This window comes from Papilio xuthus, unplaced genomic scaffold (genome assembly GCF_000836235.2).
Source record: "Papilio xuthus unplaced genomic scaffold, Pxut_1.1 DF825783.1, whole genome shotgun sequence".
Classification (NCBI taxonomy): Eukaryota; Metazoa; Arthropoda; class Insecta; order Lepidoptera; family Papilionidae; genus Papilio; species Papilio xuthus.
This window is the reverse complement of record NW_013532866.1, coordinates 1,188,629-1,215,324: the sequence shown is the minus strand read 5'-3', so window position 1 is coordinate 1,215,324 and position 26,696 is coordinate 1,188,629. Positions and strand designations below refer to the sequence as shown.

At 33.4% G+C, this 26,696-nt stretch overlaps 1 protein-coding gene across 2 annotated transcripts in view; it reads right to left on the bottom strand.

Moving 5' to 3' along the window:
* Nucleotides 1-19,655: 19,655 nt before the first annotated feature.
* The window catches only part of oc (homeobox protein OTX2), a 44,932-nt gene continuing 37,891 nt past the window's right edge, over nt 19,656-26,696 (bottom strand). For both annotated transcript variants that reach the window (XM_013323212.1, XM_013323213.1), the window contains exons 3-5: nt 24,394-24,548; nt 20,346-21,098; nt 19,656-19,947 (exon numbers count right to left, since the gene is read on the bottom strand). In XM_013323212.1, the coding sequence (XP_013178666.1) occupies nt 19,660-19,947; nt 20,346-21,098; nt 24,394-24,548 (1,196 nt within the window). In that variant the 3' untranslated portion in view covers nt 19,656-19,659. The remainder of the gene's footprint in view (nt 19,948-20,345; nt 21,099-24,393; nt 24,549-26,696) is intronic.

The following is a 26,696-nucleotide window of genomic DNA, read 5'->3' as shown; positions in this document are numbered from 1 at the left end:
CTCATTTTTAAAATGTAATGATATTAAGTGACTGGATTACGTATTTCACCAATACAATTTCTAATACTGAAAAACCATAACAAATCGTATTGTTATCTCAGTTTTTCCAAAGATAATAAGAGGGATGACAAATATAATTTTAACCAACTGAAAAGAGGGTAATGTTTTTGCGCGTATGTTGGTTTAAAACAAATACTTAAACACACGATGAAACATGCAGTTTATTGTCTAAAAAATCATTGTAATCAATAAGCAAAACCACAGTTATGATATTTTAAAAATGAAAAATTATTAAAATAAATTAATTAAAAACAATCCTTACCACGACCCTAATCTTTGCCCTACATTCGATTCAAAATTCGATCGCGCCGGCGTGTCTATGGTGCATCGTTTTTTTTTAATTTTTCAATCGGACACTGGAAGCATGCGGTTGTTTATTTTCGTAAGAATAATGGCATTGTCTGTGGACAAGACGATCTAGATCAATGACGTGGAATTTGGAAGCGATTGTTGTTTATCGGTTTTTGTCCGTGACGTAGTAGTTTTACCGCGCACTTTTACGGTTGCATTGTTTGTCCCCGGAGGATTACAGATATTATGATAACACGAACTCCCATTGTCCGTATGAAAACAAACATAATATTATTAATATTAAGGACCAGTATGTTCCGACATGTCATAAAAAAGAGGTTAAGAAAAATTGGCTAATTAAAATTTTAAAATTACGACAAAATACTCAATTTTAGGAGTTATGTAACTGTAATTATTTTATCTTTGTTAACTCACAGTTATTGTATTATTACTTACGTGGGTGGCCATATACATAGCAAAGGTAATTCACATACGAGTTATTATCTGTTGTCATAAAAAAAAATCTGATCTGTGAACCAGTTTGTACGCCGAATAATAATGAAAATCAATCAATATTTTATCGGGAAAAATGATTCATATGTAGGGTGACTAAGCTAGTCCCAAAAACTGAGACACAAAAGACACAATAAGTATTTAATTAATTTACTTATTTTAGATTTTTTCTTTGTCTATGTCTGACAATACTGATAAATGTAGGATTTACTACATAGGCTTACAAAGAGTTACTTGCAGTTACTAAAACAAATGTTATGTCTTCCTTTAATTTATAATATATTGAAATTTCTAGGAAATTTAAAAAAAATAACAAATAGCTATTGTTTTCAAGTTATGGAGTTTATGGCAAATGCTGACAAACATACTTATTGTTATATTTTTATAATGTTAAGTATATTTTATATATTTATTGGTGTACCAACGAGTTTTTCATGTCTGTCCGCGATTAAATGAAAATATTATTCATCCTATTCAGAGATTAAGGCATCGCAACTCTGAAGCGGCGACATAGTTTCAAATCGAACTGTCACATCTCAACAGAAATACGACACACCTTGTCAAATATTTATTTTTTATTCACATCGCGTTGGCACAGACAAGGCACAGACTCGAGGTTTTCGGCCACAGTTGTCAAATTAGACGCCGTGTGTTCGATATTTAACACTTTGACACTGGCAGCTAATCCCCAACAATTATTTTTCCTTTTTTTCTCATCTTCGATGCTCAAGTGTCAAGGCGGCCAACGAATAATCCTTTTAAACGTGGGCTCTTAGTAACCTGCTTCATATTATTGCTATTAAAAAAATTGAAATAGGAAACCTCGATATTTTCTGGACTAATTATAACCCTGGTTTAACGTGGTTCAAAAAACGTCACCCTTTTGGATTAACCTAAAAAAGTGCAGGTATTTTGAGACATCATATTGTTAAGAGACATAACTACTAAAAATACTCAAGCCCACTTTACAACCAACTGAAGAAGTCTTTGGAATGTAATTTAAATCTGAAAACGAAACTTTCTTAAAACAATTTCAGTTCACTGTTATAGTTATAAATTTGTTTTTAACAATTTCAGTATTAGTTTTGAGGAGATTAATTAACTTATGTTTTGCTTTATTAAATTAATAAACACTCGAATATTCAACGTTTGATCTAATACGGAGATCTAATGACTAATGACATTCGTGTCGAATTGGAGTATGGCTCCCCAAGTAGTTTATTGTAAATATTTTACGTCAAATCATTGATCGTCTATAAAACATGTGAAATAGTGCTGTGTTCTTGTCTCCAGATTATAGACCAAGTTAGAGCAATATTACATTATATTCTAGATAAATTAAATCAAAGCATGGATGTTTTTCTGAGAACTTGTTGACATATTATTACCGACCAATTATTTCTTACTTGTTCATAAACATGTTTTATATTTTGCCCATCAATTTTTAGGCTGTAATTATCAATATTTTCTATTGTAAAATTCTATTTTATTAAGTTAAGCAATTTTATGTTTCGGTTCGGAGAAATATCGGTAAATGAAATTTACGGTTTTTTGTAACATCACTATGACTATCATTTCACACGACGTCGCGACAGGTGGCAGCACTTGTCTCATGCACTAGTGACAGTTGAATCGATCGAATCGCGCCTTTTGTCAAATCGAATTCCCTTAGAAATCGATTCTGGAAATATTTTCTCGGATCATACACGTGGTCCCGTGATAATTATGTAAACCAAAATTATAGCTTTAAATATGGACTTATTCCTTGAATTTCAAATTAATAGATTTTTTTAATTTAATGATAAAGCATGTATAAAAAATTTGATTATTATTTGCTTATTAAAAGTTAAATTTTTGTTCTAAGTCACTTTTCTAGCAGGGATTCTTTTAGTCTTCTTATAGCTGTTACTAATAAAATAGCATCCCTTACTGTAGATTTCAAATGAGATATCTACATCATCAGCTCACTATACGTTCCCACCAAGGGATTCGGAGCCTACCCTAAGTTAAGGGTTATTAGGCCATAGTCAACCACGCTGGTCAAGTGCGGGTTGGTTGAATTCACACGTATCTTTGAATTTCTTCTCAGATATGTGCACCGTATTCACCGTAAGAACGTCGGATAAATGTACATATGTAAATCGGAAATCGCAAAACACATTGGTACATGGCGGGATTCGAAGCTAGGACCTGCAGATTGCAAGTCAAATGCTTGACCACTGAGCCACGGACGCTCTGATGAGATTTCTACACTAAAGGCATATTAACTATTTTACGGGGGACTACGACAGTAAAATAAATATCACGTTTAATTTTGAATATATGGTTACCATAGTGGTATGACATTTTTTTCTGGAATTTGGACCTGGATTCGGTGTGGGCACATTTAAAATGGGTTTGTCGTGTAATCCTCAGGGGGAATACAGATTATAAAATATAATTTTTTCCTATCACTTATTTAGATAAAAAAAACTTTGATTGCATCACCGCGTGGGAGATACCGGGTTACTTACATGCTTTATTGATTTCTATATGTCATTGTTGATGGTCATTTTTTTTTTCGCATTAAAAACTTTTTTGAAAAAAAAATAAAGTAACAAAATACCTGTATGGATGTACCTGAATGTATTCATTTCTTCTTTCTTAAATATGACGTAAAAACTTTTAAAATATTTTTTTTGTAAATAAGAAAAAAGAAGATTAAACTATTTAAAATAAATAATAAAATAAATAAAGCTCCCAGAAATGTAATGGTAATGGTGGTCGGATGTGTAGGCGCTAACTACATTATAAATGGTAAGTCTTTGTTATGTCTCAGATTTCTAAACTCCTAAATAAAGTTCCATTGGAACGTCACTTTGGTTCTACGAAATTAATTTTATAATGACACTCGACAAATTAAGTGTTAATTGTGCATAGGTAGATAACATTTTATTTAAAATAAACATTTATTTAGTCCTTTGATAATTATTTTACGGTTTTAAAAAATCGTATTTTAAAACAAGCGTCCGGATCAATTCATTCTTTGCTGAGCAATTTACCCGGTTTGAAAATGTTTTTTTCCTTTATTTGTAGGCTTGTATAAAAAAATCGGTTAATTTGACAATTCAACACGATACATATGTCAAAATTTCGCTACCGTGGTCATCAAAAAGTTGTTAGAAGAAAAAAAAAACGTGGGAATTTGTCGAAGGCTCGCTATCCCTTGTCCGATTGACGCATAGAATTTAGTTCCGTTTCGTATGAATGAAAGCATTGTTAGTTATTTCTTTTTGTTGAATCTGTGTGCACAGGTGTATTTGTGATGTAACGATGTTGCATCCGTCACTTTATTTGTATATTAAAAGTACAAAAGTAAGGTTATACAAGATAAGCCGTGAGCGATAATGACAGATCAACTTTTTAATTTTCTAAAAGGCCAAAGGTCTGCTAACATTATGCTCGTTCTTGTGTTAAACCTTTGAGTCCACTTATTTTAATGCCTGACGTCACAAAAACTAATGCATAAAAACTAGGATAATTTATAAAGATATTAACTATGTCCTGCGACTCCGTACACGCGGTGTTCTTCTAGACTATGTCAAACATACATCTATGTCAAATTTCAGCGAGATCTGTTGCGTCGTTCTGGAGATACGATCTAACAAACATCCATCCATCCATCTAATCATTCTCATTTATAATTTGGTAATTTTATTAAATTTTTAGCTTTTAGTTACGCCATTGTTAACGGCTATATTAAAAAAAACTATCTATTTGTATAAAATGCCCTACCTAAAGTTCACACTTTAACGACGACGTACGATATAAAACATAAAACAAATGAACTTTGTAACTTTCCAATACATTTTGTGGGAATCGACAACATGTAAGGGATAAATTTACCTTATTAGGTGGCATTGTAACCTCCGAGCGTCTTGTAATACCGAACTATCAAAGGCTGTCACATTTTTCATATTTTTAAAAGTCCAAAAAGTAATTTCTCCGTCTCATTATTACTGGCTACCTCGTTTCAAGTTGCCTCTAAATACGAAGCGTTGGCGGCAAAATGACCATAGCTACGGCCGCCATCTTTTTATGTACGGTAAGGATAAAGTTTGTTTTTATGCCAGTATTAAAAATATATAAAATATTAATTCTTATTTTTTCAACTTTACTCATATATTTTTAACAAATAAAACTTTTTTATCATTTAAATTTCGAATTTTTAAAAATTCCATAAATATTTTTTTGTTCAAATTCAAAAGAACGGTTTGGTTTAATTTAATAGTAAGGCATGTAAAAGGCACGGTTGAAAGTTTTTTTATGTCGATTTCAACAACAACATATTGTTTAAAGATTGATTTAAAATTTAAAAAACGGCAACTAAGTATTTACGACATAAAGGGCCACTTAGTAAAGAGACAGCTTTTTAATATCCTATAGGTTACCTGAGATGTGTAAAAACTTTAGATAATCTGTAATCGTTCGGACGTTCCTCCTCTGATCGTCAAATGCGGAGAGCCTAACCATAAACAACTTATTTTTTTTCCCGCCGCCGCTCGATCCCGTCCCGCCTTTGTGTTTGTATCCTGCTCTTTTCAGTCGGACCTTTTTAAGGAAGAAATTTATTATGTATGCTTTCCGCCATGACCAGTAGCAGCTTTTAATTGTGAATTATGGGGTTATAACATTTTTTTACTCGTCGTATTCGTTTCCTGGCCGTTCGGAAGGTCACCTTTGTGTTTTTTTTAAACTTCGAAATATTTTTTTTATTGACTATGAATTTTTTTATATGATTGGATTAGATATGGATTGTATTTAATAGTAATCGCCTGGAACCGTATTTTAGTGTGTTTTGTACAATGCAACGGATGCCTTCCCGAAATATTACGAACCGTATGGATTTATTATAGCTATTAAGAATTTATTCTTGGGCAAAATTAAACTTAAACACAATAAAATAGACAAAATCATAGTGTTTAGTAAACGTCGGCGATTCACGGGTTCACTTGACTTGCAATCTGTAGGTCTTGGGTTCGAATCCCATGTACTAATGTGATTTTCAATTTACATATGTACATTTATCCGACGTTTTTACTGTTAAGGAATTGTGATCCTGCACATAACTGAGAAGAGAATCAAAGATATGTCTGAAGTCCCGCACTTGTCCAGCGTGGTTGACTATACCCTAGTCATGCCTAATTTAGGGTAGACTCCGAGCCTCCCATTGGACGTATAGTGTGCTGTTGATGATGAAGTTCAGTAAAATGTGAAAAGTAGAAGCTACATTATTTGTATAATTAATATAATTACTGAAGAAATTGTTTACTTATTTCGCTTATAATTTTCGTTATAATAATTTCTACATAACTTTTTTTATAATAATGAGGTCTTGTTATAAACTACTCTATTCAAGTCTCGTTTACATGAAAAAAACGTAAAAAAATCTTAAACATTTTGACCCCCTGTGGGTTGGGTCGTCAGAATGTTGTTAATTTTTTAACAATCCTTCACCAGTCATCCGACTATAAGACGTCCAAATTAAATACTATTTTGTAACTCCCACCTGGCTGTATTCACAAAGGATTGTTGCAAAAAGTTTTATATGTAAAAAATAAAAAACTTTTTTTTTTTGAGCAAAAATTATGTGGCGTATTGAGCCAAGGTGGGGCTCGTGTATTATAGTTTTTTATTGCAATTTTTAGTGTACATTACTATACTAAATAAAATATTACTATCTAGCTGTCGTCCGCGACTCCGTCCGGTGATACCTTCTATCAAACATCCATCCATCTATCCATACAAACATTCGCATTTATAACATTAGTATGATTTATAGTCACATAATGTACCTATGTTTTTGATTTATTTTTACCTGGGATCTAATATCTAGTAATAATATTTCATAAATAAAATAGTGTGCAAAGATTATTTCTTGGGGCTTCCTTAACTATACAGGATTCGAGAGGGATCTAGAATCTATTCGGTCTACGATGGACGCCATTTTGTAAGGAAGCATCGGCTTAGCATATCATGTCGATTGAAATACGGGGATCCTAGAAATCTTACTACATTTGTAGACATCTAACAATAAAGATAAAATAAATCTAATATCAGAAAATATTTGAAAAAATTTAAACTAATTTGATAATTAAAAAGGATTGATAATATAACTTTTTGAGATAGTAAAAACAATTTATAAAGTGACATTAAATACTCTTTTTAATTTTCCCGCTTATTGTGTTTATCTGTCAAAAATCAAGCGGACTTATTTAGGCATAGACAATTGAATGGTCGCTTTGGCGCGCACGCGCGCGAAAGTGGCGCGCAAATTGAGTGCTCCAATTACGGTGTCGTGTTATATTTGATTATACAGCATGTTGATATTTTCATAAAAAAATGATATGTCAGAAGTTTATTTGTTATTTTTTTTAATATAATTTCATCGGAATTAGAACATGTAACGTTATTATAAATAATTAAATTATAGATGTATGTATGTCTCTATTTCGATTGTTGTAAAAATTATTTGATTATAAAATTGTAGAAAAGTTACTTTTAAACTATATAAACACTTAACAATCGTAATATAATAAGAATATTAAATAAAACATATTAAAACGCATTCTTAGAAATAAACATGCTGTATATCGTTATAAGTCCCTTATTTGCAGCGTGCACGCGCCTTGTAATGGCGTTCCGGAATCGAACATGTCAAAAGGATTGGCGGCTAATCGACCACTTTGGTGCCAAAACATAGGACGCTCTTGACCTTGTCAAATCGATATTACACTGTAATCGAATTATTATCGAATGATTGAAGATTTAATTTAAAATAGTTGTTAGAACAATAAGCTAAGAGAAAGAACGAAAAATGGATGGATTGTGTGAAAGTGGATATGCTTAAGAAAGGAGTTAATTTTGATATGACGGCTGATAGAGATATATGAAAAAGATTAGGAGATTAGATTGCCGGAGGTCCTTAAAGGAAGCCTAAGGAATGAAATAACTATAAAATATAAAAATTTGCGTCATCTTGTTCCACATGTATTCATAAGTAGCCGTCGTCTGCGAGTCCGTCTGACCGGAATTAAAAAACTTAATTAGTAGGCTATGTGTTCTTCTAGGCTATGTTCTACATTTATGCTTAATTACGGCGACATCTATGCAGCAGTTTGGAGATACCTTTTAAAAACATCCATCCATCAATCCAAACATTCGTATTTATAATATTAATAAGATAAAACTTCGTAAAACCTTGTTCCGTTTGTATTTAAAAAGTTGTTTGCAATATTCCAAAATTAAATATCTTCAAGTAATTCGTTTTTTGCTTACACCAAAAGATTTCTTGCACAGATAAAAGGGACGGCAAATTGAAAAGTCGAGTTCCATAATCGAATAGCATTTATTCGCTCAATAGCTTTGCTCGTACATCAAAGAATTTGCCGATTTAATTCGATAAATCGTTTGAAAATTACCAGAACGGGCAGAATTGGCACCTCCCTTAACTTTACAAGGAAATGTAATTTAGTAATATTGTTTTTTTTTGAAGTGTTGTCATCTTTTTGTTTTTAAATATTGATTTGCTTTGTCGAAAACTGGATAGAGGCAAATTTATATGTTACTAGCTGTCGCCCGCGACTCCGCGCGTATTTAAAGAAGAACATAATTAGCTCCAGGCAATATTCGAATTTTTCACACTTTTTAAACCTTCCCTAACCTCCACGAACATTTCAAGACCAAGATAAGATAAATCCGTTCAGCCGTTCTCGAGTTTTAGCGAGACAAACGAACAGCAATTGATTTTTATATTTATAGAAGATTTTTGTTTTTAATTTTACCCTTTTGTTCTAATTCAAAATTTAACTGATGTTAATATTGAAAAAGCAATCGAAAGATGTGATCTATAGTTTAAAGGGCGATCTATTTTAACGCTGTCCCATACAAAGAAGGTTCTACGTTTGATAGACGATTAATAATATAAATGCGATTGTTTAGATGGATGTTTGTTTGAAGATAATTCCAGAACTGCTGCACGTGTCTTGTTGAAATTTGCTACGGACGTAGAACATAGTCTGGAAGAACACATAGGCTACTAATTAGGTTTTTTAATTCCGCGCGGACGGACTTGCGGAATACAGCTAGTTAACCTATAAGAAATAGTACTTTTAATAGAGAAATATTTAAGTATTTTTCTTATAGATTTGGCTGACGAATGAAATAAGAAATTCAATTTATTATCAAAAGGATGCATTCAATGTGGCGTTTCAATTCGATTTGCAGCCATTTTAAGTATAGCCAAGAAGCAGAATTATTGCATTACGAAAGCGAATTACCAGTCTTTTGATCTATTGCAGTTAATAATCGCTTTTATCCTTTAGTACAAGAGATTTCTACGTTTGAATAACTCTAAACATTGAGACGAGAACATTGGTTATAGAATTACGGAAAACTTGGTTAAAGTTAAATTTTCTTTTCTCTTTAAAAATACGTTTCTACGATATATAAACACGGCTATTATGGTATTATTTCGCGGACGCGGCCCGTCGTCGTCGTCGTCGTCTTCTGCTTCTTCTTCTTCTTCTTCTTCTTCTTCTTCTTCTTCTTCTTCTTCTTCTTCTTCTTCTTCTTCTTCTTCTTCTCCTTCTCCTTCTCCTTCTCCTTCTCCTTCTCCTTCTCCTTCTCCTTCTCCTTCTCCTTCTCCTTCTTCTTCTTCTTCTTCTAATCTAATCTAATCTAATCTAATCTAATCTAATCTAATCTAATCTAATCTAATCTAATCTAATCTAATCTAATCTAATCTAATCTAATCTAATCTAATCTAATCTAATCTAATCTAATCTAATCTAGTCCAATCTAGTCCAATCTAGTCCAATCTAATCCAATCTAGTCCAATCTAGTCCAATCTAATCCAATCTAATCTAATCTTCTTCTTCTTGAGGTGCCTCTCCGACTAGCGAAGGTTGGCGATCAGTTCTCCATATTTTCCTTTGTTTCTTGCGAGGCGAAAAAGTTGGGCGGCACTCGCAACCCCTGTCCACTCTCGGATGTTGCGCAACCAGGACTTTTTTCTGCGACCAACACTCCTTTTACCGGGAACTTTTCCCATCAAGATGAGTTGAATCAGATTGTATCTGTCGTGCCTGAGCACGTGGCCGAGGTAAGATACTTTTCTCATCTTGACGGTCTGCAAAAGTTCCCGTTTTTGATTGACCCGTCGCAGAACCTCTCCGTTTGATACTTTGTGAGTCCAGCTTATGGCCAACATCCGCCGATAGGCCCACATCTCGAACGCTTCAATACGTTTCCTGCAGTCTTCTTTTATCGTCCAAGCCTCGCATCCGTAGAGGAGGATGGGCCAGATGTAACACTTCAGGAGTCGAATGCGCAAAGATATTTTAAGGCTGCGAGAGCAGAATTTCAAATGCATTGCGTGCTATTTCGATACGGGTCTTAACTTCTTGATCGCTGTCCCAAGCTTCATTTAACCACGTACCCAAATATTTGTATTTGCGCACCCTCTCCAGTTTTTGGCCCGCCACATACATGCAAGCGTCAGTCACTTCTTTTCTAGATATAATCATGAATTTTGTTTTCGCGACGTTCATTTTAAGCCCTGCTTTTTCGCTGCATTGATTTACCCGATCGACTATTTTTTGTAGATCTTGATGAGAGGATGCTATGAGAACTATTAGAATATTAATTTTAACTCCACAGTCCAAATCATGCAGTGCCTCTGACATAATTGCCTCCGAGTACAAATTAAACAGCGTTGGTGATAAAATACTAATAATCTAATCTAATCTAATCTAATTATCATCATCATCATCATTATTATTATTATTCATATACATTTATTTATCATATATCTAATATAATACATTTCATATCCAAAAAAAATATATATATATATATATATATATATATACAAAGCATTATATTAAAAACAGAACACCACCGGCTGCGGAATCCCATGACTCAAACAACCAGCGGTCAGGGCTACAGAGACAGGAACCTTCTCACGATGCGCGCGGTTTCTAGGATAACTGCCTTTTGTATCGGGCCCTTAATCCAACTGTTTAGCGAGAGCTTCTTGAGATGTTGGTCTAAGCTCTTCACTATCAGTCCATTTACCGATACGACTATCGGAATAATCAGAAACCAAACGTTAATTATTAATTAAATTTAATATTTTACTATATGTCCAAGATTTTCCATGTATATTTGATTAGAAAATTTAATTGTCCTCTTTTTATTATAAACAGACATACTTTTATAACTACCACAGAGTATGTACACTTGTTACCCTCAAAGCAATTTGGCGCGTATCGAAATAAAAAGCCTAAATCGCTCTCACAGAGCATCGATGCAGAAGAAACACTTCCTTGTGCCAAATGTCCGTTGTATTTGTTATATCAGGGGTTGGATGGCCCTTGTGGGGTCCTTCACGACCCTTACATGTTAAAGAATCCATAAATAATATATTTGACGTGTACGGATTGTGTTACAACCGCCCCCCTTCTTAATAATGCATCTTATAGTTAATGCCGCTATTGTTTGCACGGATTTAATATTCATTATACTAATTCTTTAGTTATAAATTGTGGGTGCTAATTTCTTATTAAATGTATATCTTAATTGAGAACCGCAGTTTGTAGGTTGTGTGTCTTGTTTTTGACAGATGATATAAAATGTTGCCATGTTGTATATAGAATTAAATTTAGCAATTAAAGCTCAATAAAACAAGAAGTTTTTTTAAGTAAAATTACCTATTATTTTATATGATTATCTAGGATATTTGAAATAATTTTATAAAAAAAATTATTACTGTTTTAGATTTTTTGCCAACCTATTTTTAATAATTATTAGCTGTCGCCCGCGACTCCGTCCGCGTGGATATATAAAAAAGTTAATTAGTGTAGCCCACCCATCTATCTATCCACATCACATCCATCTAAACATTCGCTTCGAGACATTAATTCGAAAAAAAAACAATAAAAAAGATGGCTCTAAGCTACCTCCTCACCAATTTTCTGGCATATCGGTAAAGCCGTTAATTATATTTACAGCATATTTTAAGACATTTTTTTTCTACAATTGTTATACGACATATCAACTTTTCCCGCTAAAACTCATAAAATAGCGCAATCATAAATCAGGGGACCTGATACGCACATTTGTTTGAATTAGTTTGGAGTGGCGGCAAAGTGGCCACACGCGGTCTAGTTTATTAAATATCCCGCCATGATACGTAGTTTGCACTTTTGTGGTCTTTGTAAAGTTTGATATTAATTTTTACCCGGCATAAGGACAAGTTTTGTCGGCCTTTTTATAAAAAAAAATAGAAAACGTCTATGGTTCCAACTATAGCAAAAAGATTTGTTTTACTGTTTATTATCGATAAAGACTTAGTTAAATATTATTTTCAATGCAAGTAAACTTTTGTATAGAATCTTTAGTTATTTGAAGTCACAACTACCTCAGTTAGGAACGTAATTTTTAGACTTTTCTAATGATATCTACCTAATATAACATAGGTTATTACATACCGATATATACCAAGATATCCTCGTAGTCTAGCTTTTCGTACAACTATATATTTTTAAAGATGAAGCTTGACCAGCCCCACCTCATGTTAAGTGGTAATGTGGCCCAAAGATGGTACAAAACTGGATGAACTAACCTGTCTCGTCTCTTGAAGATTACAGAGTTGCAATAAATTCCTTTACATTCTTCATAAATTTGCGTACCGGTTAATTAATACTGAAACAATTATAAGATATTAATTACTATACGTCAAACAATTAGGTTATAATAATGGCGCCAACCATAAAGTATAAAAGTTACTTTTTATTACAAGGCAATGACATTACAGACATTCAGCCGCGATAGTACGTAGTATTTTAATTGACTATAGAACCTCCGTGGTATATAAGTATATGTATATGTTGCAACCGGAGGCTGTGCACGTGATATACAGTATATAAACATAGTATATGTAGAGGGAGATATCGAGTGAGAGTGGTAGGACGCGCTTGTAATGTATATTGCGGAGGTTCTATTCTGTAATCGTTTTCAAATATTTTTGAAAATTAATAAGAATTGGAATATAAATGAATTTGTTAATTTACATTTACGTCTTTAAATGAAGACATATTATTTATAAATTTTCTACTTTATCGCTACGTCTACCTTCCGTCATTTCAGCCATCACTCCTTTTTTTTCTATGTACTTACTATCTATGGTTAAGTTGAAAAATATGTAGCATTACGTTATATATACTACTAGACGGACTGACTTGAAAATTATTGCATGATTTGTCCGATTTTACAATGTAAAGTGTTATTAGATATGTATTTTTACTAATTTTTCATAGTAGAGTATGCAGGTTTAATAAATAAATACGATATTAGTATGGTAAAAATATTTCTATTTAATTGCAGAATATGACTCCTTACGCGCAGCAGCCGTCGGGGTGGAGGGCGCGGCGTGCGGGCCGAAGATAAGCGGCTTAACTGAGCACCCGAGCGAGATGGGGTATACACAAACCGTTACAAGAGAGAGGGAGCGAGAGATACATCTCTATACACAGCTGCCAACATTGCTGCGTACGTCCGGGCATTGTTTGGCGCGTAAAAATGAACTATGACATTTCGACTACATTCAATTTTCAACTTATTGTTTACTAAGAATAAGGTTGATTTTGGAATGTTTGTTTTTTGTACGTTATGTGACAGTGTTGCAATGTATAAAATAAAAATACATTTTCCAGGGAATATCTACGATGCTACAAGTAAAGTTTGCGCTGTTGTAGATATGCTTGTGTATAGTTCACAATTTACCGTCGCGTCTAAACAGCTAATTTCGAGAGAAGTCTAACCGAGTTTTCTGGTGTCTTTTTTTTATACTTTTTTTAATAATGGCGAACGTTTTGCGATGTCACTTTAATGTTTGTGGAAATGAAATGTCACCGCTTGGCAATTTCCTTTATTAAAATGAGACATATTTTTATAAAATGAAAAATAAAATGATTGTTATATTTTCTATTATTAATTTATTTTTGTTATTTAAAATATAAGTAGATTTTTTTGTAAATATACTAATATTTCTTTTACCATTCCAATTAAGCTGTAGGCTTGTGCTAGGATATGGTTTACGACAATAGTCGAATGGATTCAAATCCCCTACCTCATGATCGGGAATCCGTACCCTTAACCTTTAGGCTATTGAGGCTTTTTCGAAATATAGTCTTTATATTAACATTACGACAGAGAAATCCATGATAATGTCAATAAATCAAACATTTTTAAAACAGTCGTTCAAGTTACTAAGGAAGATCCTAAGTGTAGGAATCTCATATTAAATCTACTCTAACCACATAAAGTATGTGTGAGACAGTTAGATATTATACTAATTAATTAATAGACAAAAAAAAAACAAACAAAAAGATTAGTAGAAACAATAAACACAGGGAAATAGGTGAGCGCGTTGTCTTTACAGGTCGTCGCCTGAAGCCGTACGTAGCCGGTGACCATTATACCTGACATTAGTAGATAATTCCTAATTTACGTTAAATATAATGAAACTATTTATCATCAGTGACTTTGATAGCGTAGAAAAATAAACAACCTATAATATTATAATAAATTATTCAAACTTTCGTGAGACATTATACTAAACTGATATATACAAACTGCTAAACACTCACGTATATACGTCCGGTGGCGGCACCGACTAGTTTCGAGCCCATCGGGGGTCCTTTATCAGGATGAGTGGTACTGGTATTATTTCGCGGACGCGGACGTATATACGTGAGTGTTTAGCTGTGCTTATATATCAGTTTAACCTATAATATGTCCAAATTACATTCAGCTACTTTCCAGTTAAAGTCCCGTCAGAATCGGTCCACTCGTTCTGGAGATTACCCGATATTAGATTTTCTTTTATAGTGTGTCTATTTAAGATAGAGTACCTAGATGACCGCAGCTTTGCTCGGTTTTTTTTAAATAGTGTTTTTTGGAAATTATATTTAAGTACGAATTACTAATAAAATGATGAAATATGAATAATATTTTTCGATCTTACCGATAGAAAAAGTTAAGTTTATGTTTAAGTTGATTATCGATAAAACACGAATAAAATGACATTTTCTAAAAATGATTCCTAGCTAGATCGATTTATCGCCCACGAAACACACTATATATTAAATTTTATGAAAATCGTTGGAGCCGATTCCGAGATTCCAATTATATATATATACACAAGAATTGCTCATTTAAAGATATAAGATTAGTTTGACAATTCACTAGAGATGGATTGATTAAAATCGGTTATGAAAATATTCGATCTTCGATTGTTGTTCTCATAGAACTTGAAATCGAAAATTTCGTGATCATTGACTTTGATTTCCAATATAAATAAAATTGTTTCTTTCTATGACAACTTTATTCTTCAAAACTACGTAGAAGCATAAAATATAAAACCAAAAAGAGAAAGAAAGAGAGTAAAAGATGAGACAGGTAATAAAATATTATCAGATCGAAATCTAGACGATAGCACGAGACTATTCTAAAAATGATAAGATTTTCTAATAACAACTTTTTCATTTTCCCATTTGCTTTACTGATAAACTAGCTATTTCCCGCGACACCATCAGCATGGAATTATATATAACTTAATTAGTAGCTTATGTGTTCTTCCAAAGTATGTTCTACATTAATGCCAAATTTCAGCGAGATCCATACAACCGTTCTAAAGATACCTTCTAACAAACATCCATCTAAACATTCATATTTATAATATTATTAAGAAGGCAATCATTCGATTGAGGGTTGATTTAAATCGGGATTGTCCGTTAAACGCTTTATAACATGGTAACAGAGTACGCCCTGGCGACGCGACGCCGCGTTACCCGATACTGAAACTGTCTGCAGGACATGTCCCGACTGTAATATTATAAAACATCTATTGTATGGAAAAACGACTCTAATCCAACGTTTATATTACCTAGGAACTTTTTGATAAGAAAACCACATTTTATGATAGAAAATATAACCAAAGAATAACCAAGAAATGTAATTTTGTTATATACATGACAACACTGAGAAAATTTATACCAAAACTAGCTGAAATAGAGATAGAGCAAAATAAAAACTAAAAATTTTGTCTAAAAAATAAAAATAAAAATTTGGGGTGGACCCTTAACATTTAGGGGGATGAAAAATAGATGTTGGCTGAATCTCAGACCTACTCAATATGCTCACAAAATTCTATGAGAATCGGTCAAGCCGTTTCGGAGTAGTATGGGAACGAAAATTGTGACACGAGAATTTTATATATAACAAGAATAGGTGTCTATCTTATCTTACTAATATTATAAATGCGAATGTTTAGATGGATGGATGTTTGTTAGAAGGTACCTCTGGAACGGCTCATCGGATCTTGATGAAATTTGCTACAGACGTAGAACATAGTCTGGAAGAACACATAGGCTACTAATTAGGTTTTAATTCCGCGCGAACGGACTTGCGGAATACAGCTAGTTAACCTATAAGAAATAGTACTTTTAATAGAGAATTATTTAAGTATTTTTCTTATAGATTTGGCTGACGAATGAAATAAGAAATTGAATTTATCAAAAGGATCGTCTGTGCATTCAATGTGGCGTTTCAATTCGATTTGCAGCCATTTTAAGTATAGCCAAGAAGCAGAATTATTGCATTACGAAAGCAAATTACATGTCTTTTGATCTATTGCAGTTACGATTTTTTTTTAAATTTTACGTGGATGGTGTTGCAGGACACAGTTGGTTGAAATCTATGGTTGAAGTGTATAGTGTAAGTGGAAGCCAAATAGAATGTTAGGATTCCTTTGTTTTCTTACGTAATTATTAAATTAGTAACACTCTGTGTATGATATTTAAAATGTCTTTTAACTGACAACTTTATTGTCTATGGTAATTTGACAAGAAACAAAAATATTCATAATTAAATAACAAAATGGAATATATTTATATTGATTTTAATAGGAGAATTAAAGAAAATTACACACCTAATTTGCTTTCATGAGTTTGATAATATTCTTTGCTAGTTTAGAATAATTAAATAATTTTTAAAAGCTAAAATATTAATCGGAAAGATGGTCTTACGTGGTTTTGCCTTTGGTCGATGTTTGTTCACGGAGTTAATCTTTTTCTGAATATATCTTGCAGGATAACAGAAATAACTCTTTTTTTAGCACTATTACATTAATCTTTGATAAGTTTTATTGTAGAATGCAACGTAAACTAATTTTTATAAGATTATTGCACGTGGGTAAGCTTCGATCCGTTTTGCACTGACGTAATTTGTCGTCAATCAAGCTTCCATACTATTGACAAGTTTGACTTGTGTTTTTGAGGTTAACTAATAAAAATCCTTTGTATAAATATAGATTCTTTAATTTTTACAATGTTGTTTATTGTTGTGATTTACTGTGATGTAATTAAATTATAATTAGTGATACACTTAACATTAAGGGACGTATTTAATGATTAAAAGTAAATAAAATTTTACTTTTAATCATAGTAGTGAGTTTATAAACGATTTTTGACTGCAGTTATTTTGGAAATTCGTTTTAAATATTTCTATGATTGTAAAGATTCGTTAATGTTTTACATTTAATTAATGCTAACTGTCGCCCGCGACTCCGTCCGCGCTGAATTGAAAAAAAAAATTTGAAGCTTGAGTTTTTCCAGACTATGATCTACATCTGTGCCATTTCATCAAGATCCGTTTAGCCTTCAAACAAACATCCATCCTAACATTCGCATTTATAATATTAGTAGGATAGTAAGATTATAGATAAGATAAGATGAACCTTTATTCGCTGACCTTTTCATCATCGTTTCTTTTTACATGAACTTAAACTTCTTTTTTTTTTAAATAGAGTTATAGCTTTGTTTTCAGCTTCCAGTTGCTTTGTCAGGATGTCCTTCGACATAGGCTTCCCCCAGATTTTTCCTTAGTTCTTTGTCCCGGGCTTATCTTCTCCACCCCTTCGGTAAGTCATCTTTCCATCTCTATGTTTAAGTAAGATTATATTTGGTGTTAAATGAAACAAATTAGTTTTTGTATTTTGTATGCATATATTCGGATTCAATAATTCAATAGCTAATAATTAATACAATTTAACTTAAAAAAAAATACACTGACATTTGTCAAACGCATATCGTACAGTGATTGTACTTAATAGTAACTAACTTAGCTATCTCCAAGCTTAACATTACTATAAATTACAAATTTCGTTACATTCAAATATTCCTACAATTTATCAAATTAAATATTTAAACTAATAATCTCTTTGAAAATAAACGAAAATAAAAAAATAAAAGAAAAATTTCATTCCATATTCCATAATTTTTATTTTTAAACTATTGCTGTCAAACACGTTCAAATTTGGAACGCATTTAAAAATTACAAAAGTAAATCGACCAATCAGCGAACGTCTCCATTCTCATTGGTCAGATTCCCGGCAGATTATAAAATCCATTTTAAATCATAATTTATTTATACAACTGTACAACGATAACATTGGGATATTTTTGATCACAGTGTCAATCGGAATTCCTTAACAATTATTAGAATCTTAGAACTAAACAATTTAAGTCACATATACATGTAGCACACACATTTACAAAAATTTCTTTTTTTTATTTAATTTAAAATTAAACTTACTTAAAACACATTATTTACAATTATTAACTATATTAACGCGTTGCAGGCGAACGTCGTGACGAGGATCGATTTTCACTAAGGCCGTATGACTGCGTTTACCTTTGCCTCGAGTGTGGAATTAAAAAAACAAACGTCATACGTTTATCATCAGCCATATTTTATTACTATTTTATGATTTTAATTGTATTTTAAATATAGTTTTTACTTATTATTGATTCTGGTTTGATATTTGATGTAATTTATTTTCATATTAAAAATAAAATAAATTACGTCAGAATTTTTACCCGCCAATTTTGACGTTTCATTTTAAAGTACTATATTTTTAAATTATATATAAAATTGTGTCATATATTTTTTTAGATATAAACATATCGTGAAAATGACCCTCAATGTATCTTAATTATAGTTTAAATATATGTGATATGACTCGGGGATTTTAGATTTTTAGGAAGCAATAAAAATAAAAATCTTTACATCTACATTATTAAATATGGCGAAGTAAAAGTTCGTTTTAAGAATAGGCCATTATAATAGTTTTTTTTTTAAACAAAATTCGTTGATTTTCGTTTACGAAAAAGGAAATATAGGTCTTGTTTTAGTGATTATAAATTAAAAAATCAGACGGATCAAGAAATCAATCCGTTTTTCAAGTAAAATATGAATATTGCCATTAGAAAGTACAAAAGAATAATTTCAAGTTTCGTCCGAATATTCAATTTAAAATAACAAAAGACCAAATGTTTGATTAACATCAATTCATTCTAAAAATTAGTCGAATTACTAATAAATATATTCGCTTCGTTTATAAAATAATCATTTTGATATGTATTTACGTCAAAATTCCATAAGATTTTCACACAAATTTGACATTTCGCCGCTTGGATTAGCGCGAAAGTAACACGAAATGTCAGAAGCGTTTGAAAATCGAATGCAATTTCGAATAATGACATTTGTTACCATAGACAATGACAGTTATATTTTTAAAAAGTACAGAAGCGAATAGATGTACAGTAATTCAGCCAATGTTCAATCGCACACCCAAGTTTTTTTTAAACAAATTATATTTACAAAGAATCTAAATAAGAAGGACTAGAAACACTACACCATGTTTATTCCGTACTTTTCGGGGGCGAAGTAAGTGTTGCCAGAATTGGAGAAGTTTGTGATTTGGGATGCTTGGAGCATGCTGAGATGGGGGGAATTTTGGGCCTGGTTCTCCGGGGACTCGGGTCCTGAGGAGAGGATGTTGTGTGAGGGCCACGCTGCGGGCGGGGAGGGGTTGCCGAAAGAGACTTGGTTGTACAGCTGGTTCCCGTTTGCAGTTAAATTGTGTCCATGGTGACTGCCGTGTGATTGGTTCACTGATGAACCATTGAAATACTCCATCTGTTGGAAAACAAACAGTTTTATTTCATGACTAGCCTGCGACTCCGACTGGGTGGAATTAAAAAAAAAACACTTTTAAGCCTATATGTTCTTCCAGACTATGTTTTACATCTATGCCAAGTCTTGGCGAGATCCATGCAGCCGTTCTAGAGACCATTCTAACAAACATCCATCCAAACACTCGCATTTAAATATAAGTAAGATTTATCATGACTTTAATAGCTTAACCTTAGCTTATTTACACATAGTTGACAAGGCCATATGATGTGTCAATTAAAAAAAAATTAAACAATGTATAGTTAATGCTATAAATATATAATGTGATAAATTATTTTGAAAAAAATATATATTTGACTCCTAGATGATTTTAAGATGCAAAATAATCGAACAAACCTCACCTGGCTAGGATAATATGGTGAATTATACGCGCTTTGTCCATATCCTTGATGATGATGTGACGTAGAATAACTTCGAATGTAATCAGAACTGCCAGGCCAATGAAAACTGTTGTAATCCGGATGGTAAACATTTCCAGGTCCATTGATACTTTGTGGCGTTATGGGGGGAGACGGGGTCGTCATAATCGAGGAGTTGGAACCTAAAGGTGTGAGGTTCCCTGTCAGACGGGAGCTATATTGGTCTTTCACCAAGTTACTACCAAAAGACTTTTCCGTATAATCAATTTTGCTGCTGTAATCCAGTCTTTTAGGGCTACTGTACAGCTCTTGTTTTGGAGTTACTCCGTATCCATGGACGTTGATGTTCTCTGATGGTGAAGATTCTTTACCGCTGAGTCGTATTGCTTCTGTGTTATATTGGTGTGTGATTGAAAGGTTATTCTTCGTTAATGGAGATGTTTCGTAGTTTGCTGATTCTTTTTTACATATAACATTGATTGGTGGGCTGACTGATGTTGTCGGTGTGATCGGAAGGTTTGGGGACGATGTTGTGATGCTGGAAGAGTTTGTGGTGGTGCTGGATGAGTGTGGTGCTTTAGATGAAGGTGTCTTGGAGGTGTTGGAGGAACTTTTTATATTGGAACTGGTGGAGAGTGAGGATTTGGAACTGGATGAGGATTTGCTTGACATTTGCGTGTTTGATTGCTGCTGTAATTGTTGTCGACATTTCGCTCTTCGGTTTTTGAACCAAACCTGGTGAAAAAGGAGTATATTAATACTTATTTTTTATATCATAAGGTGGCAAACGAGCGAGCGGCCACCTGAAATCGCTGAAATAGCGAAGTGACCGTTGCCCATAGACATACGCAAATGCATATGCGTTGCCTACCTTTAATCGACAGAGGAGAGGAGGCACAGAAAAAAAATATTTTTTCCTTCCTATGCATCCTCTCATCCGGAAAGTCCACTTCCATTTTCCATCCTTTCCTTATAAGAAAAAGGGTGGGAAGGGAAAGAGGACTAAATTAGGCCTTCGGGACGCACACTCATCAGACGAAACGCGGAATTGCTTCCACTTCACGCCTATCTTCTGTGTGGTCGTGGTATTTCACCGGACGAGCCGGGCCAATTCGTGCGAAGATGTTAAACTTAATTCTTCGTCCTATTGACTACAAATATGGCAGTTGGTAGCATATAAATCATAGACGAATATAAGCGATGAAAAGCTACCGTTCATAATACCACGCCATGTTTGCTTGTTGGCTTACAGTATGATTTATTTGTCGAAGCTAGGGGTTCGATTTGGACACGGCAATAACATGCATTAAGAACTATTCCGGATATAAAAATATATTTAACTTATTAATATCTTAGCTGCCCATAATCAGTTCTTATATTTAGGTTAAAATTACTATCGCATAACCTATTGCGCAAACGTCAACTGATATTCCCGCCGAATGTCATAGAGTAAAAAAGTTCAAAGAGTAAAAAAGCTCAAAGATCAAAAAAAATGAAACGCATTCAACATTCATTGTTTCGTTTTACTAATTCTCTGGATATGGCATCTGTTATATTTATACTTGCTCTTTTTCATAAAACATATTAAGTCATTGATGAGGTACAAAGGGGGCGAGCGCGGTGGGGGGCGTAATCCGCAACGGGTGCGTTGCGGCACGGAGGTAACAAATGCAAGTCAGAGGGGTGTTAGGTTTGTAAAAGTCAATGTGTTCGATTCTCAGTTAGGAAAATTCTGAAACAACTAGTACTTTAGAGTAAATTTACAGAAAGAAATTCTTATTGGAGATAAAAATAATGACAATTATCGTCGATGAAGTATGAATGAAGTTTTTTTTTATAACACTAGCCTTACTAAAATGTCGACGTTTGTGTCCCCTCACTATTCATTCTGACACTGGACTTTGTAACAAAAGCGCGCCATTCGCGCCAAATGATTCTAACTAATCTTTATATATATAACTCTTCTGTGAGTGTGTATGTCACTGAACTTCTCTCAAACGACTGGACCGATTTTGATGAAATTTCTTGTGTGTGTTCAAGGGGATGTGGGAATGGTTTAGATTCACAATTTTCATCAAATATTAACTTCATATTAATTTGTTCAAATTAAAGACGTGTAGACAGGACAACGTCTGTCGGGTCCGCTAGTATATATATATAAAAGAAAGTCGTGTTAAACTATTTATAACTCAAGAACGCATGAAGAACAAGAACTTTACCGATATGGCTGAAAATTGGTGTGGAGGTATCTTAGAGCCAGGAGACTGACATGGGATACTATTTATTCATTTTTTTTTTCGAATTTATGCCTTGAAGAGCTGCTTTTTATTTAACTTATCTGTACATTAAGTTTTTTTATATATCCATGCGGACGGAGTCGCGGTCGACAGCTAGTACTGTATAAAAATACAGAAGATATATTATATAAATTTTTCCATAGCACAACAGAATATTGAAAAATTGAAGGTGGAAAATTTTATTTTTGTTTTCCTAATAAAATCTGCATACAAAATAAATTTGACGGCTCATATAACTCTCAAATGTTCTTAACAACAACATCAAAAAACTTAAGGTCGTTTCGACTATTTGCTGATACACATCTATGGTTATAATCTGTGTAAATTTGTTCCTCATTGCTCAAGAAACACATTAAACACGGAATGCAGATAATAAAATAAATTATCAACACACTAGCGCCTCTTAATGTTATCGCGGCGAACATCTGCATTATTCAATTAGTACCGACTCTAAAGTTTATCAGATAAATCTTTCACTTTGTCGACATAAAAAAAAACTACGAAGGGAACTAAGAGATCATTGGTATAGATATAAGAAAAAACCATAGTAACAGGTTACTTTTAACTTGCTAATTAACGATTTATAACTGCTATAAAACGAAGTTAAATGCTATAATTATTCGCAACATGAATTTTTTAAATTAAGAATACGGATACGGTTTTTGTTTTTTTAATTTATTTCGCGGCATCGCGGCCGTAGATCATTTTTACGCTAAATAATGCATAAGACTGAAATTATCACGAAGCGGAACGAAGTTACATTTTTCGAAGAGGGAAAGCACGTTTGAAATTAAAGCAAACATGTTGCAGTTTTGCGGAACATTAAGACGCCATTTTATTAAATCACTAGTTATCGCCCGCGACTTCTGCGCAGTATTAAAAGTTAATTAGTAGCCTATGTGTTCTATCAAAGTATGTTTTACAACTATGCCAAATTTCAACGAGATTCATACAGCCGCTTTCGATATACAAACATCCATCCAAACATTCGCGTTTATAATATTAGTAAGATGTGATTTTGTTAAAAGGAAAATAAAGTTAAATGCAAAGATGAATTATAGGAGTCACCATTAATAATAAAAGTCTTAAAAAAGTATAATTTAATTTTTTTACGATGTAAAATTGCTGAAACATGTTCAAAAAGGGATTTCTTTTTCCGTATTGGATAAAGCGCCTGTCAAACAATGGAGCGGATTGGATGATTCGATTTTCAAATTTGGAACGCGTAATTCGATTGCGCGCCAATGCCCGTGTCGTTATGGGAGATCCCGTCATTTGATGTTTAAATTTCGAACTTCAAAGAGTAAGGGAATAATAGAATGACGATTGTCCTTTAAGACATAGATTATAAGAATTCAGATTAGAACTTATTTGATTGACATTACAGTTTTTTATTTCTCTTCGTAAAAATACGAATAATCAGAAATAGAAGCTTGTTGTGAATGTTTACATTGAAATGGAATAGAAACGAGAGCATCGGTGGCTCAGTGGTTAACCCTTGTAATCTGCAGGTCGTGGGTTCAAATCCTGCCATGTAACAATGTTTTTTTTGGGACGTTCTTACGTTGAAGGAAAACATCGTGATGCACATATCTGGGAAGATATCAAAGATATGCGTGAAGTCAACCCGCACTGGGCCAGCAGTGACTGAGGCCTAGTTACTAACTTAGGGTAGACTCCGAGGTCAGTGGGGACGTATAGTGAGCTGATGATGTTCACTAGAAACAACTTACTTGTACTCTGGATTCAGGTAGATTTATCTTCAAAGCGACTTCCTCCCGCATAAATATATCTGGATATCTCGTCTTGCCGAATAACGCTTCCAGTACATCTAGTTGCGCTCTGGTGAAAGTCGTTCGCTCCCGACGTTGTTTACGCGGGTTTACACCTGAAATTAAATTAAATGATTACTTAACATATTCTCTTTATAATCGAGACTTTACTTTTAATGGGTATCTTCTATTAATAACAATTGAATGAAATTTCTGAAAGGTTAAATATCAAAACATATTATAAACGAATGTTTGGATGGATGTTTGTTTGAAGGTATCTCCGGAACGTTTGCATAGATCTCGCTAAAATTTGTCATAGATGTAGAGATGTTTTTTTTTATTGCGCACGGATGAAGTCGCGGGCGACAGCTTGTGCAAAAATTGTTATCGAAAAAACAAAGGAATGTCGAATGACAACTCTCTACAAAATAAGTCAATCTGTTCAGACTACATAACCATTACAAATCGATGATCTAGGTTAGATTTCGGGGCGAGGTTAATTTTTAATGAAATACTAAAAAAATACTCAAACTTTAGTGAGACATTATACTAAATTGATATATAAACACGGCTAAACAATCACGTATATTAGTCTGGATGCGGCACCGACTAGTTTCGAGCCCATCCGGACGGGCCTCGTCCGCGAAATAATACCAGTACCACTCATCCTGATAAAGGGCCCCCGATGGGCTTGAAACTAGTCGGTGCCGCATCCAGACGAACATACGTGAGTGTTTAGCTGTGTTTATATATCGCAATACTAAAAAGTAGTTTTTGAGTTATCTATGCGGATTTAAAGGGATTATATTCATCTTAGTATTTTGTTTGATTCTCTACTTTGAGGCAGTTGTCTATCCTGTCTTATAGCGATGTTTCTTTGGGAAAGTATGTGTCTAGAATGCATATAAAAATGCTTAATGCCACAATTGTAACTGCATTGTACAATTTAGTGAGTAATAAATTATATTTTCTCATTAGTATAAACGAACTAGTCGCGCCGTCGGCAACGTGTGAATGCGGAAATTAATATGTTAATGTCGGCCATAGACAACCAAGTTTTGTTTTTATGTGCGTTCAGGCAAAGGCACTTTAGTGTCAGCTGCCAGTTATAGTCAACTAGCTGTAGTCCGCGACTCCGTCTGCGCGGAATTAAATACACTAATAAGTCTATGTGTTCTTCCAGACTATGTTCTAGTGTGCCAAATTTCATCAAAAATCCGTTGAGCTGTTCCGGTGACATATCGAAAAAAAAATTCCATCCAAACATTCGCATTTATAGTATTAGTAAGAAGTATGATTTGATTAATATATAGCTAATATATTAATTTGAAATGCTGTATGTATCTCGCTGAAAATTGTCATAGATGTAGAACATAGTCCGAAACAAAGTTTTTTTAACTCGGCGCGGACGATGTCGCGGGCGACAGCTAGTATTTGTATAATTTAACGCATCTGTTTACCACCTATCAGTATAACGGTCGGTTCAAACGAATGAATTTATTGCTTTTATAATTTGTACTATTAATAATTATGGTAATAGGCACTTAGCTTCTGTGATACGGACCTTTGATTTTATTATTTATACCGACCATGGTTCTCAAACTGTTTGATATGTTGATAAATTTTAAGCGCCAATAGCCTAATGGTTAAGGGGATTTCCGATCATGAGGTCGGAAGTTCGAATCCCGCCATTCGACTATTATCGTAAACTACATCCTAGCACAAGCCTAGAGCTTAGTTGGAATGGTACAAGGAATATTAGTAAATTTACAAAAATGTGCTAATATTTAAAAAAAAATTAGATATGATAGATAGATAATAGAGTATATGAGCGTAGTATCCTATGTGTTCTTTCAGATAATGTAATACATCTATGTCAAATGTCAGCAAGATCCATGCAAAAGTTTTGGAGATTAAACAAATATGTATACATTCGCATTTATAATATTATTATTTTTTTATATCATAAGGTGGCAAACGAGAGAGCGGCCAACTGAAATCGCTGAAATAGTGAAGTGACCGTTGCCCATAGACATGCGCAATTGCATATGCGTTGCCTAACTTTAATCGACAGAGGAGAGGATGCACAGAAACAAAATATTTTCCCTACCAATGCATCCTCTCATCCGGAAAGTTAACTTCCACTTCCCATCATTTCCTTATAAGAAAAAGGGTGAGAAGGGTAAGAGGACTAAATAAACCTCCGGCATGCACACTCATCAGACTGTACTTGGAATAGCTTCCACTTGACGCCTATCTTCTGT